This window comes from Salvelinus fontinalis, chromosome 20 (genome assembly GCF_029448725.1).
Source record: "Salvelinus fontinalis isolate EN_2023a chromosome 20, ASM2944872v1, whole genome shotgun sequence".
In the NCBI taxonomy this organism is placed as follows: domain Eukaryota; kingdom Metazoa; phylum Chordata; class Actinopteri; order Salmoniformes; family Salmonidae; genus Salvelinus; species Salvelinus fontinalis.
Genome location: NC_074684.1, coordinates 41950093 through 41965348, shown reverse-complemented (window position 1 = coordinate 41965348; position 15256 = coordinate 41950093). Strand labels below are relative to the sequence as shown.

Below are 15256 nucleotides of genomic sequence, written 5' to 3'. Positions count from 1 at the left end.
TCTGAACGTGGCCCACAGACTTCCTGTTGACGTTGTTGACATGGTTAACTGTTGTTGTTGTTGTGTAGGCCCGTCATGAGGCGGTGATGCGTCGGACGGTGGAGAGAAGTCAGAGAGTCAAACACACACCCAACCGCTGGTCCTGGGGAGAAGCCCTGCCTGGAAACGCACCCACCACGCCGGGGGGTAAACACCCACCACACACACACACCCACACACACACACCCACACACACACACACACCACACACACCCACACCCACACACACACCCACACCCACACCCACCACACACACCCACACACACACACCCACCACACACACCCACCACACACACCACACACACCCACCACGCCCGGGGGTACACACCCACCACACACACCCACCACACACACACCCACCACACGCCGGGGGGGTAAACACCCATCACCCACCAGATGTGGAATACATACTGTATCTACATTCATTCCATTGTTCACTTTCAAACTCCTTTAAGTCTCAGAACCAGGACTCTGCTTTGGTTTCAGTCTTTATCTTTCTGTTCCTGGAGAGTGGGCCTCTCTCTGTGTGTGTCTGTGTGTGTCTGTGTGTGTGTGTGTGTGTGTGTGTGTGTGTGTGTGTGTGTGTCTGTGTGTCTGTGTGTCTGTGTCTCTGTGTCTCTGTGTCTCTGTGTCTCTGTGTGTCTGTCTCTGTCTCTGTGTGTCTGTCTCTGTCTCTGTGTGTCTGTCTCTGTCTCTGTGTGTCTGTCTCTGTCTCTGTGTGTCTGTCTCTGTCTCTGTGTGTCTGTCTCTGTCTCTGTGTGTCTGTCTCTGTCTCTGTGTGTCTGTCTCTGTCTCTGTGTGTCTGTCTCTCTGTGTGTCTCTCTCTCTGTGTGTCTGTTTTTATTAAGTTGATTCTATGTTGAATGTTCAGCCTTTTTGTTGGCTGGTGTTTACGCTGACTCATACCCTGCTCTCTCCCTCCCCACACTGTACACACACACACTCTATCGCTCGCTGCCCTCACCCCCACTTCCCCCTCTCACTGCCTCTCCCTTCTCTCAATCCCCCTCCACCTCTCTCTCTCTCTCTCTCTCTCTCTGGTTGTTTTGTCCTGTTACAGGTTTTGTCGAGTCGTCGTTCCTCTATCCCCTCGACCTAGCAGGGCTGGAGCACCATCTCCAAGGTGCATTCAGTGTCTACCGCAGATACGGCCTGAGCCACCAATGTGAATATTTCACTCTTAGCTAGCGCTAGCCTGCTGCCTAGCATTAGCCAGCTAGCATTAGCTTGGTAGCTGAGTTGAACTGAATGTGAATGTTCCGCTCGATTAGCGTAAGCAAAATGAATAATAAATTAGCATTAGCACGCTTATTAGCATTAGCGGTGTGTTTAGCAAGTATGTATCACTATTTGTTAGCGGTAGAGAACATTAGCTAGTTCCCTCATCATTAGCATTAGCGCTAAACAGCAATGTTGTAGTAATCACTTAACCTGACCTTGAGTCCGAATGGATTCCCAAGTCCGCTGTTGGAGTAAGTCCCCTGTTGGAGTAAGTCCCCTGTTGGAGTAAGTCCCCTGTTGGAGTAAGTCCCCTGTTGGAGGAAGTCCCCCTGTTGGAGGAAGTCCCCCTGATGGAGGAAGTCCCCCTGATGGAGGAAGTCCCCCTGATGGAGGAAGTCCCCCTGATGGAGGAAGTCCCCCTGATGGAGGAAGTCCCCCTGATGGAGGAAGTCCCCCTGATGGAGGAAGTCCCCCTGATGGAGGAAGTCCCCCTGATGGAGGAAGTCCCCCTGATGGAGGAAGTCCCCCTGATGGAGGAAGTCCCCCTGATGGAGGAAGTCCCCCTGATGGAGGAAGTCCCCCTGATGGAGGAAGCCCCCTGTTGGAGGAAGTCCCCTGTTGAAGTCCGCCCCCCTGATGGAGGAAGTCCCCCTGATGGAGGAAGTCCCCCTGATGGAGGAAGTCCCCCTGATGGAGGAAGTCCCCCTGATGGAGGAAGTCCCCCTGATGGAGGAAGTCCCCCTGATGGAGGAAGTCCCCCTGATGGAGGAAGTCCCCCTGATGGAGGAAGTCCCCCTGATGGAGGAAGTCCCCCTGATGGAGGAAGTCCCCCTGATGGAGGAAGTCCCCCTGATGGAGGAAGTCCCCCTGATGGAGGAAGTCCCCCTGATGGAGGAAGTCCCCCTGATGGAGGAAGTCCCCCTGATGGAGGAAGTCCCCCTGATGGAGGAAGTCCCCCTGATGGAGGAAGCCCCCCTGATGGAGGAAGCCCCCTGTTGGAGGAAGTCCCCTGTTGAAGTCCGCCCCCCTGATAGAGGAAGTCCCCCTGATGGAGGAAGTCCCCCTGATGGAGGAAGTCCCCCTGATGGAGGAAGTCCCCCTGATGGAGGAAGTCCCCCTGATGGAAGAAGTCCCCCTGATGGAGGAAGTCCCCCTGATGGAGGAAGTCCCCCTGATGGAAGAAGTCCCCCTGATGGAAGAAGTCCCCCTGATGGAAGAAGTCCCCCTGATGGAGGAAGTCCCCCTGATGGAAGAAGTCCCCCTGATGGAGGAAGTCCCCCTGATGGAGGAAGTCCCCCTGATGGAGGAAGTCCCCCTGATGGAGGAAGTCCCCCTGATGGAGGAAGTCCCCCTGATGGAGGAAGTCCCCCTGTTGGAGGAAGTCCCCCTGTTGGAGGAAGTCCCCCTGTTGGAGGAAGTCCCCCTGATGGAGGAAGTCCCCCTGATGGAGGAAGTCCCCCTGATGGAGGAAGTCCCCCTGATGGAGGAAGTCCCCCTGATGGAGGAAGTCCCCCTGATGGAGGAAGTCCCCCGTGATGGAGGAAGTCCCCTGTTGGAGGAAGTCCCCTGATGGAGGAAGTCCCCTGATGGAGGAAGTCCCCTGTTGGAGGAAGTCCCCTGATGGAGGAAGTCCCCTGATGGAGGAAGTCCCCTGATGGAGGAAGTCCCCTGATGGAGGAAGTCCCCTGATGGAGGAAGTCCCCTGATGGAGGAAGTCCCCTGATGGAGGAAGTCCCCTGATGGAGGAAGTCCCCCTGATGGAGGAAGCCCCCCGTGATGGAGGAAGTCCCCCTGATGGAGGAAGCCCCCCGTGATGGAGGAAGCCCCCCCTGATGGAGGAAGTCCCCTGATGGAGGAAGTCCCCTGATGGAGGAAGTCCCCTGATGGAGGAAGTCCCCTGATGGAGGAAGTCCCCTGATGGAGGAAGTCCCCTGATGGAGGAAGTCCCCCTGATGGAGGAAGTCCCCCTGATGGAGGAAGTCCCCCTGATGGAGGAAGTCCCCCTGATGGAGGAAGTCCCCCTGATGGAGTCTGTGTGTGGCACGTCCTTCCCACTGCTAGAGAACAGAAACCTCGCTGCTCTGTGCTGCTAATATTCTGCTTGTCATAGTGGCCTGTCCAGTCCAAGTCACGAGAAGGCTGGTCCAAGTCCGGGTCACCAATGATTGGACTTCACCAATGAAGTCCACGTTGATTCACAAGTCATTACAACACTGCTAAACAATGTCGGATATCTGACTAATGCTAGCTACCATCACTAGGTATGAGTGCCCTTTCCTCTGAGCTAGCTCCCAGATGCTAGCAGCGTAATGCTGTCAGTTCCAGCATGCTAACAGACCTGGTTTTGTCATAGAATAGAGCAGTAGCACCTCTAGAGAGCGTGTTGGCTGGAGAGAGCTCTCTAGCTCTCCCTTTGTTTTCTCGTTTTCACTTTCTCCCCCTCTCTCACTCAGCTCTCCCCCCTCTATCAGCTCTCTCTCAGCTCTCCCCCCTCTCTCTAACAGCTCTCTCAGCTCTCCCCCCTCTCTCTCTCAGCTCTCCCCCCTCTCTCTCTCAGCTCTCCCCCCTCTCTCTCTCAGCTCTCCCCCCTCTCTCTCTCAGCTCTCCCCCCTCTCTCACTCAGCTCTCCCCCCTCTCTCTATCAGCTCTCCCCGCTCTCTCTCTCAGCTCTCTCTATCAGCTCTCCCCCCTCTCTCTATCAGCTCTCCCCCTCTCTCTCCCCTCTCTCACTCAGCTCTCCCCCTCTCTCTCTCAGCTCTCCCCCCTCTCTCTCAGCTCTCCCCCTCTCTCTCTCAGTTCTCCCCCCTCTATCAGCTCTCCCCCCTCTCTCTCAGCTCTCCCCCCTCTCCCTATCAGCTCTCTCTCTCAGCTCTCCCCCTCTCTCTCTCAGCTCTCCCCCTCTCTCTCTCAGTTCTCCCCCTCTCTCTCTCAGCTCTCCCCCCTCTCTCTCTCAGCTCTCCCCCCTCTATCAGCTCTCCCCTCTCTCTATCAGCTCTCTCTCTGAGCTCTCCCCCCTCTCTCTCTCTCTCTGAGCTCTCCCCCCTCTCTATCTCAGCTCTCCCCCCTCTCTCTCTCTCAGCTCTCCCCCTCTCTCTCTCTCAGCTCTCTCTCAGCTCTCCCCCTCTCTCTCTCTCTCAGCTCTCCCCCTCTCTCTCTCTCTCTCTCAGCTCTCCCCCCTCTCTCTCTCAGCTCTCTCTCAGCTCTCCCCCCCCTCTCTCTCTCAGCTCCCCCCCTCTCTATCAGCTCTCTCTATCAGCTCTTCCCCTCTCTCTCAGCTCCCCCCCTCTCTCTATCAGCTCTCTCTATCAGCTCTTCCCCTCTCTCTCTCAGCTCTCCCCCCCTCTCTATCAGCTCTCTCTATCAGCTCTCCCCCCTCTCTCTCGTGTCAGTCTGTTATCTGATTTTTGTTCTGTCTGTGTATCTGTAGATGCTGACAGGCGGTCTGTGTCGACCATGAACCTTTCCAAACATGTAGCTGATCCAGTTATAACCAAGAGACTGTCCTACTCCTCTGCCACACTCTTACATTCTCCAGACAGAGGTAAACACACACACACACACACACACACACAGTGTATATACACTAAACAAAAATATAAACGCAACATGTAAAGTTTTGCTCCCAAGTTTCATGATCTGAAAAAAAAATATCCCAGAAATTGTACATATGCACAAAAAATGTGTTTACATCCCTGTTAGTGAGCATTTCTCCATGGCCAAGATAATCCATCCACCTGACAAGTGTGACATATCAAGAAGCTGATTAAACAGCATGGCCATTACACAGGTGCACCTTGTGCTGGGGACAATAAACGGTCACTTTAAAAGGTCACTGCAGTTTTGTCACACAACACAATGTCACAGATGTCTCTAGTTTTGAGGGAGCGTGCAATTGGCATGGTGACTGCAGGAATGTCCACTAGAGTTGTTGCCAGAGAATTGAATGTTAATTTCTCTACCATAAGCGACCTACAACGTCATTTTTAGGGAATTTGGAAGCTGGAGGGGGGCGGGGGGGCTGTGGAGTATTTCCCATAGCTGAACCCCTGCCCAGTCATGTGAAATCCACAGATAAAGACCTAATTAATTGAATTAACTGATATATTAACTTATATGAATTGTAACTCAGTATAATATTTGTAGTGGTTGTATGTTGCGTTTATATTTTTGGTGCACGCACACAGATCATATTGTACAGGAAAGGGTATTAATATGCTATTGCTGTTATCTCTCTACAGTGTCTGTTTGATCTCTAAGTTCTCATTGTTTGGTTTGTAGAGTAAAGTTTACATTGGCTAATCCTCGTGGTAAAAATTGTTGTGTAAATGTGCCGTAATCTGACTCAACGCAGCATGTGCATCAGTGTGGTGTTGACGTGTAGGCTTCCTGTCGTGTTGTGGCATGATATTTGGTACTCTAATTTCAGCTGTGTGGTGTAGTTTTTACGGTATATGATGTGTGGTGTGTTTTAATGTATATATGATAGAAAGTGTGGTGATTTGTCATTGCTCCTCTCAGTGTTACAGAAAAGGACGTCCTCTTCGCCCTTACTTAACAAATCACAGTCCAAACTCCGCCTACCAGGGGGAAAGACCGCCCACTACAAACCCCAAGGTGGTTCGGGGGAAAATAGGGAATTTTTACTCTGTAATCACCCCCACTCACACCTATCAGATCACAGGCTGGAAACTGATCTCTTCAAATTACAATTGAACTTTATTGTCCCTCTGAGGATGGACAATTTTTCAAGAATTAAAAACATCCGATGTTAAAATCACTTATCCCAACACTCTTCTATAACATTCTACAAACACATTAGTTCTCAGTCATTATGGCGTTCAAGGTTTGTAATACAGACCACATTAAATGTTCTTGAGACGTTTTTAAATCTACCTTTTTTGCTACTGTGTTTATATGAAAATAAATCTGTTGCATTTATTATCATTATCACACAAGATGGTCTAGGAGACAGACGGTAATGTAGTTATTGGAGACAGATGGTAATGTAGTTCTAGGTGGTCTAGGAGACAGATGATAATGTAGTTCTAGGAGACATACGGTCATGAGACAGGGCCTGGATCATCAGGGGAAGCAGGCCTATCCGGTTGAGACGGGGCCTGGATCATCAGGGGAAGCAGGCCTATCCGGTTGAGACCGGGCCTGGATCATCAGGGGAAGCAGGCCTATCCGGTTGAGACAGGGCCTGGATCATCAGGGGAAGCAGGCCTATCCGGTTGAGACGGGGCCTGGATCATCAGGGGAAGCAGGCCTATCCGGTTGAGACCGGGCCTGGATCATCAGGGGAAGCAGGCCTATCCGGTTGAGACCGGGCCTGGATCATCAGGGGAAGCAGGCCTATCCGGTTGAGACAGGGCCTGGATCATCAGGGGAAGCAGGACTATGCAGTTGACAGGATAGTTTCCAGCCTGTGTGTATCTGTCCAGAGGTGTTTTGTCTGGGAAGCTTGTTCTGAATCCTGCATGTCACACTGTTATCCCTCTGTCCACTGATCCAGTCTGTCTCAGACGCGCCGCTAAGACCCAGTCTGTCCCAGACGCGCCGCTAAGGTCCGGTCTGTCCCAGACGCGCCGCTAAGGTCCGGTCTGTCCCAGACGCGCCGCTAAGGGCCGGTCTGTCCCAGACGCGCCGCTAAGGGCCGGTCTGTCCCAGACGCGCCGCTAAGGGCCGGTCTGTCCCAGACGCGCCGCTAAGGGCCGGTCTGTCCCAGACGCGCCGCTAAGGGCCGGTCTGTCCCAGACGCGCCGCTAAGGGCCGGTCTGTCCCAGACGCGCCGCTAAGGGCCGGTCTGTCCCAGACGCGCCGCTAAGGGCCGGTCTGTCCCAGACGCGCCGCTAAGGGCCGGTCTGTCCCAGACGCGCCGCTAAGGGCCGGTCTGTCCCAGACGCGCCGCTAAGGGCCGGTCTGTCCCAGACGCGCCGCTAAGGGCCGGTCTGTCCCAGACGCGCCGCTAAGGGCCGGTCTGTCCCAGACGCGCCGCTAAGGGCCGGTCTGTCCCAGACGCGCCGCTAAGGGCCGGTCTGTCCCAGACGCGCCGCTAAGGGCCGGTCTGTCCCAGACGCGCCGCTAAGGGCCGGTCTGTCCCAGACGCGCCGCTAAGGGCCGGTCTGTCCCAGACGCGCCGCTAAGGGCCGGTCTGTCCCAGACGCGCCGCTAAGGGCCGGTCTGTCCCAGACGCGCCGCTAAGGGCCGGTCTGTCCCAGACGCGCCGCTAAGGGCCGGTCTGTCCCAGACGCGCCGCTAAGGGCCGGTCTGTCCCAGACGCGCCGCTAAGGGCCGGTCTGTCCCAGACGCGCCGCTAAGGGCCGGTCTGTCCCAGACGCGCCGCTAAGGGCCGGTCTGTCCCAGACGCGCCGCTACGGGCCGGTCTGTCCCAGACGCGCCGCTACGGTCCAGTCTGTCCCAGACGCGCCGCTACGGTCCAGTCTGTCCCAGACGCGCCGCTACGGTCCAGTCTGTCCCAGACGCGCCGCTACGGTCCAGTCTGTCCCAGACGCGCCGCTAAGGTCCAGTCTGTCCCAGACGCGCCGCTACGGTCCAGTCTGTCCCAGACGCGCCGCTACGGTCCAGTCTGTCCCAGACGCGCCGCTACGGTCCAGTCTGTCCCAGACGCGCCGCTACGGTCCAGTCTGTCCCAGACTCGCGTCTATGAGCTTCAGCATGGCTCGGGGGCTTCACTGTTCACACACACCAGATCTCTCACACTCACATCAGCTCTGTCTTTCAGTAAATCATGTATTGAGTAATTGGATAATGAATGAAAGGGACTCTGGGAAGTGGATCATATGCATGACTCTCCCCCAAACTATCCACCATGATGTCTGCATCTCATTTGAAACCCATTAGGACACGGATCCCTCTGTCACACTGGTTAAAGCACAGAACGGTTCACTTAACATGCAAAAGAACATGGTGCATTTTCTCAGTTACTATGGCGATCTCCCCTTACTGCATGTTACTATGGCGATCCCCCATTTACTGCATGTTTCTATGGCGAGATCCCTTACCGCATGTTACTATGGCGATCCCCCCTTACTGCATGTTTCTATGGCGATCCCCCCTTACTGCATGTTACTATGGTGACCCCCCCTTACTGCATGTTTCTATGGCAATCCCCCTTACTACATGTTACTAAGGCGATCCCCCCTTACTGCATGTTACTATGGCGATCCCCCCTTACTGCATGTTACTATGGCGATCCCCCCTTACTGCATGTTACTATGGCGATCCCCCTTACTGCATGTTACTATGGCGATCACCCTTACTGCATGTTACTATGGCGATCCCCCCTTACTGCATGTTACTATGGCGATCCCCCCTTACTGCATGTTACTATGGCGATCCCCCCTTACTGCATGTTACTATGGCGATCCCCCCCTTACTGCACACTCTGTCAGTAGCAAACTGCTGTTTAACGATCTGTGTGTTCGTTCCAGGCATGCGCTGTATGCCGTTGACCCCGTGGGAGAACACAGTGGTCAATCGTCTGCTACAGCCCACACACTCCTATCTGGCACGCAGCCGCAGCGCCATGAGCCTGTCTGGGGACACAGGTAACACACCTGAACACACACCAACACTAACTATGTCCTGGAGACACAGGTAACACACCTGAACACACACCGACACTAACTATGTCCTGGGGACACAGGTAACACACCTGAACACACACCGACACTAACTATGTCCTGGGGACACAGGTAACACACCTGAACACACACCAACACTAACTATGTCCTGGAGACACAGGTAACACACCTGAACACACACCGACACCAACTATGTCCTGGGGACACAGGTAACACACCTGAACACACACCGACACTAACTATGTCCTGGAGACACAGGTAACACACCTGAACACACACCGACACTAACTATGTCCTGGAGACACAGGTAACACACCTGAACACACACCGACACTAACTATGTCCTGGAGACACAGGTAACACACCTGAACACACACCGACACTAACTATGTCCTGGAGACACAGGTAACACACCTGAACACACACCGACACTAACTATGTCCTGGAGACACAGGTAACACACCTGAACACACACCGACACTAACTATGTCCTGGAGACACAGGTAACACACCTGAACACACACCGACACTAACTATGTCCTGGAGACACAGGTAACACACCTGAACACACACCGACACTAACTATGTCCTGGAGACACAGGTAACACACCTGAACACACACACACACTAACTATGTCCTGGGGACACAGGTAACACACCTGAACACACACTGACACTAACTATGTCCTGGAGACACAGGTAACACACCTGAACACACACTGACACTAACTATGTCCTGGAGACACAGGTAACACACCTGAACACACACTGACACTAACTATGTCCTGGGGACACAGGTAACACACCTGAACACACACTGACACTAACTATGTCCTGGGGACACAGGTAACACACCTGAACACACACTGACACTAACTATGTCCTGGGGACACAGGTAACACACCTGAACACACACTGACACTAACTATGTCCTGGAGACACAGGTAACACACCTGAACACACACCGACACTAATTATGTCCTGGAGACACAGGTAACACACCTGAACACACACCGACACTAACTATGTCCTGGAGACACAGGTAACACCTGAACACACACCGACACTAACTATGTCCTGGAGACACAGGTAACACCTGAACACACAACGACACTAATTATGTCCTGGAGACACAGGTAACACACCTGAACACACACTGACACTAACTATGTCCTGGGGACACAGGTAACACACCTGAACACACACCGACACTAATTATGTCCTGGAGACACAGGTAACACACCTGAACACACACACCGACACTAACTATGTCCTGGAGACACAGGTAACACACCTGAACACACACCGACACTAACTATGTCCTGGAGACACAGGTAACACACCTGAACACACACACACACTAACTATGTCCTGGAGACACAGGTAACACACCTGAACACACACCGACACTAACTATGTCCTGGAGACACAGGTAACACACCTGAACACACACACACACTAACTATGTCCTGGAGACACAGGTAACACACCTGAACACACACACACACTAACTATGTCCTGGAGACACAGGTAACACACCTGAACACACACACACACACTAACTATGTCCTGGAGACACAGGTAACACATCTGAACACACACCGACACTAACTATGTCCTGGAGACACAGGTAACACACCTGAACACACACACACACTAACTATGTCCTGGAGACACAGGTAACACACCTGAACACACACACACACTAACTATGTCCTGGAGACACAGGTAACACATCTGAACACACACCGACACTAACTATGTCCTGGAGACACAGGTAACACACCTGAACACACACACACACTAACTATGTCCTGGAGACACAGGTAACACATCTGAACACACACCGGCACTAACTATGTCCTGGAGACACAGGTAACACACCTGAACACACACCGACACTAACTATGTCCTGGGGACACAGGTAACACACCTGAACACACACCGACACTAACTATGTCCTGGAGACACAGGTAACACACCTGAACACACACCGACACTAACTATGTCCTGGGGACACAGGTAACACACCTGAACACACACCGACACTAACTATGTCCTGGAGACACAGGTAACACACCTGAACACACACACACACACACTAACTATGTCCTGGAGACACAGGTAACACACCTGAACACACACACACACTAACTATGTCCTGGAGACACAGGTAACACACCTGAACACACACACACACACACTAACTATGTCCTGGAGACACAGGTAACACACCTGAACACACACACACACACACTAACTATGTCCTGGAGACACAGGTAACACACCTGAACACACACCAACACTAACTATGTCCTGGGGACACAGGTAACACACCTGAACACACACCGACACTAACTATGTCCTGGAGACACAGGTAACACACCTGAACACACACCGACACTAACTATGTCCTGGAGACACAGGTAACACCTGAACACACAACGACACTAACTATGTCCTGGGGACACAGGTAACACACCTGAACACACACCGACACTAACTATGTCCTGGGGACACAGGTAACACACCTGAACACACACTGACACTAACTATGTCCTGGAGACACAGGTAACACACCTGAACACACACCGACACTAACTATGTCCTGGGGACACAGGAAACACACCTGAACACACACTGACACTAACTATGTCCTGGAGACACAGGTAACACACCTGAACACACACCGACACTAACTATGTCCTGGAGACACAGGTAACACACCTGAACACACACTGACACTAACTATGTCCTGGAGACACAGGTAACACACCTGAACACACACTGACACTAACTATGTCCTGGAGACACAGGTAACACACCTGAACACACACTGACACTAACTATGTCCTGGGGACACAGGTAACACACCTGAACACACACCGACACTAACTATGTCCTGGAGACACAGGTAACACACCTGAACACACACCGACACTAACTATGTCCTGGAGACACAGGTAACACACCTGAACACACACCGACACTAACTATGTCCTGGAGACAAAGGTAGCACACCTGAACACACACCGACACTAACTATGTCCTGGAGACACAGGTAACACACCTGAACACACACACACACACTAACTATGTCCTGGAGACACAGGTAACACACCTGAACACACACCGACACTAACTATGTCCTGGAGACACAGGTAACACACCTGAACACACACCGACACTAACTATGTCCTGGAGACACAGGTAACACACCTGAACACACACCGACACTAACTATGTCCTGGAGACACAGGTAACACACCTGAACACACACCGACACTAACTATGTCCTGGAGACACAGGTAACACACCTGAACACACACACACACTAACTATGTCCTGGAGACACAGGTAACACACCTGAACACACACACACACACACTAACTATGTCCTGGAGACACAGGTAACACACCTGAACACACACACACACACACTAACTATGTCCTGGAGACACAGGTAACACACCTGAACACACACCGACACTAACTATGTCCTGGAGACACAGGTAACACACCTGAACACACACCGACACTAACTATGTCCTGGAGACACAGGTAACACACCTGAACACACACCGACACTAACTATGTCCTGGAGACACAGGTAACACACCTGAACACACACACACACTAACTATGTCCTGGAGACACAGGTAACACACCTGAACACACACACACACACTAACTATGTCCTGGAGACACAGGTAACACACCTGAACACACACCGACACTAACTATGTCCTGGGGACACAGGTAACACACCTGAACACACACCGACACTAATTATGTCCTGGAGACACAGGTAACACACCTGAACACACACACACACTAACTATGTCCTGGGGACACAGGTAACACACCTGAACACACACACACACTAACTATGTCCTGGAGACACAGGTAACACACCTGAACACACACCGACACTAACTATGTCCTGGAGACACAGGTAACACACCTGAACACACACACACACACTAACTATGTCCTGGAGACACAGGTAACACACCTGAACACACACCGACACTAACTATGTCCTGGAGACACAGGTAACACACCTGAACACACACCGACACTAACTATGTCCTGGAGACACAGGTAACACACCTGAACACACACCGACACTAACTATGTCCTGGGGACACAGGTAACACACCTGAACACACACCGACACTAACTATGTCCTGGAGACACAGGTAACACACCTGAACACACACCGACACTAACTATGTCCTGGAGACACAGGTAACACACCTGAACACACACCGACACTAACTATGTCCTGGAGACACAGGTAACACACCTGAACACACACCGACACTAATTATGTCCTGGAGACACAGGTAACACACCTGAACACACACACACACTAACTATGTCCTGGGGACACAGGTAACACACCTGAACACACACACACACACTAACTATGTCCTGGGGACACAGGTAACACACCTGAACACACACACACACTAACTATGTCCTGGGGACACAGGTAACACACCTGAACACACACCGACACTAACTATGTCCTGGAGACACAGGTAACACACCTGAACACACACCGACACTAACTATGTCCTGGAGACACAGGTAACACACCTGAACACACACCGACACTAACTATGTCCTGGGGACACAGGTAACACACCTGAACACACACACACACTAACTATGTCCTGGGGACACAGGTAACACACCTGAACACACACACACACTAACTATGTCCTGGGGACACAGGTAACACACCTGAACACACACCGACACTAACTATGTCCTGGAGACACAGGTAACACACCTGAACACACACCGACACTAACTATGTCCTGGAGACACAGGTAACACACCTGAACACACACCGACACTAACTATGTCCTGGAGACACAGGTAACACACCTGAACACACACACACACTAACTATGTCCTGGAGACACAGGTAACACACCTGAACACACACACACACACTAACTATGTCCTGGAGACACAGGTAACACACCTGAACACACACCGACACTAACTATGTCCTGGGGACACAGGTAACACACCTGAACACACACCGACACTAATTATGTCCTGGAGACACAGGTAACACACCTGAACACACACACACACTAACTATGTCCTGGGGACACAGGTAACACACCTGAACACACACACACACTAACTATGTCCTGGAGACACAGGTAACACACCTGAACACACACCGACACTAACTATGTCCTGGAGACACAGGTAACACACCTGAACACACACACACACTAACTATGTCCTGGAGACACAGGTAACACACCTGAACACACACACACACACTAACTATGTCCTGGAGACACAGGTAACACACCTGAACACACACCGACACTAACTATGTCCTGGGGACACAGGTAACACACCTGAACACACACCGACACTAATTATGTCCTGGAGACACAGGTAACACACCTGAACACACACACACACTAACTATGTCCTGGGGACACAGGTAACACACCTGAACACACACACACACTAACTATGTCCTGGAGACACAGGTAACACACCTGAACACACACCGACACTAACTATGTCCTGGAGACACAGGTAACACACCTGAACACACACACACACACTAACTATGTCCTGGAGACACAGGTAACACACCTGAACACACACCGACACTAACTATGTCCTGGAGACACAGGTAACACACCTGAACACACACCGACACTAACTATGTCCTGGAGACACAGGTAACACACCTGAACACACACCGACACTAACTATGTCCTGGGGACACAGGTAACACACCTGAACACACACCGACACTAACTATGTCCTGGAGACACAGGTAACACACCTGAACACACACCGACACTAACTATGTCCTGGAGACACAGGTAACACACCTGAACACACACCGACACTAACTATGTCCTGGAGACACAGGTAACACACCTGAACACACACCGACACTAATTATGTCCTGGAGACACAGGTAACACACCTGAACACACACCGACACTAACTATGTCCTGGAGACACAGGTAACACACCTGAACACACACCGACACTAACTATGTCCTGGAGACACAGGTAACACACCTGAACACACACACACACTAACTATGTCCTGGAGACACAGGTAACACACCTGAACACACACCGACACTAACTATGTCCTGGAGACACAGGTAACACACCTGAACACACACCGACACTAACTATGTCCTGGAGACACAGGTAACACACCTGAACACACACCGACACTAACTATGTCCTGGAGACACAGGTAACACACCTGAACACACACCGACACTAACTATGTCCTGGAGACACAGGTAACACACCTGAACACACACACACACTAACTATGTCCTGGAGACACAGGTAACACACCTGAACACACACAC

At 51.9% G+C, this 15256-nt stretch overlaps 1 protein-coding gene across 3 annotated transcripts in view; it reads left to right on the top strand.

Annotated features, from left to right (window-relative positions):
• map7b (microtubule-associated protein 7b) overlaps positions 1 to 15256 on the top strand; it is a 106814-nt gene that overhangs the window by 49812 nt on the left and 41746 nt on the right. For 2 of the 3 annotated variants that reach the window (XM_055873421.1, XM_055873423.1), the window contains exons 5-8: positions 69 to 186; positions 4688 to 4801; positions 5779 to 5874; positions 8715 to 8831. In XM_055873421.1, the coding sequence (XP_055729396.1) occupies positions 69 to 186; positions 4688 to 4801; positions 5779 to 5874; positions 8715 to 8831 (445 nt within the window). The remainder of the gene's footprint in view (positions 1 to 68; positions 187 to 4687; positions 4802 to 5778; positions 5875 to 8714; positions 8832 to 15256) is intronic. The other variant, XM_055873422.1, reaches the window with a different exon arrangement.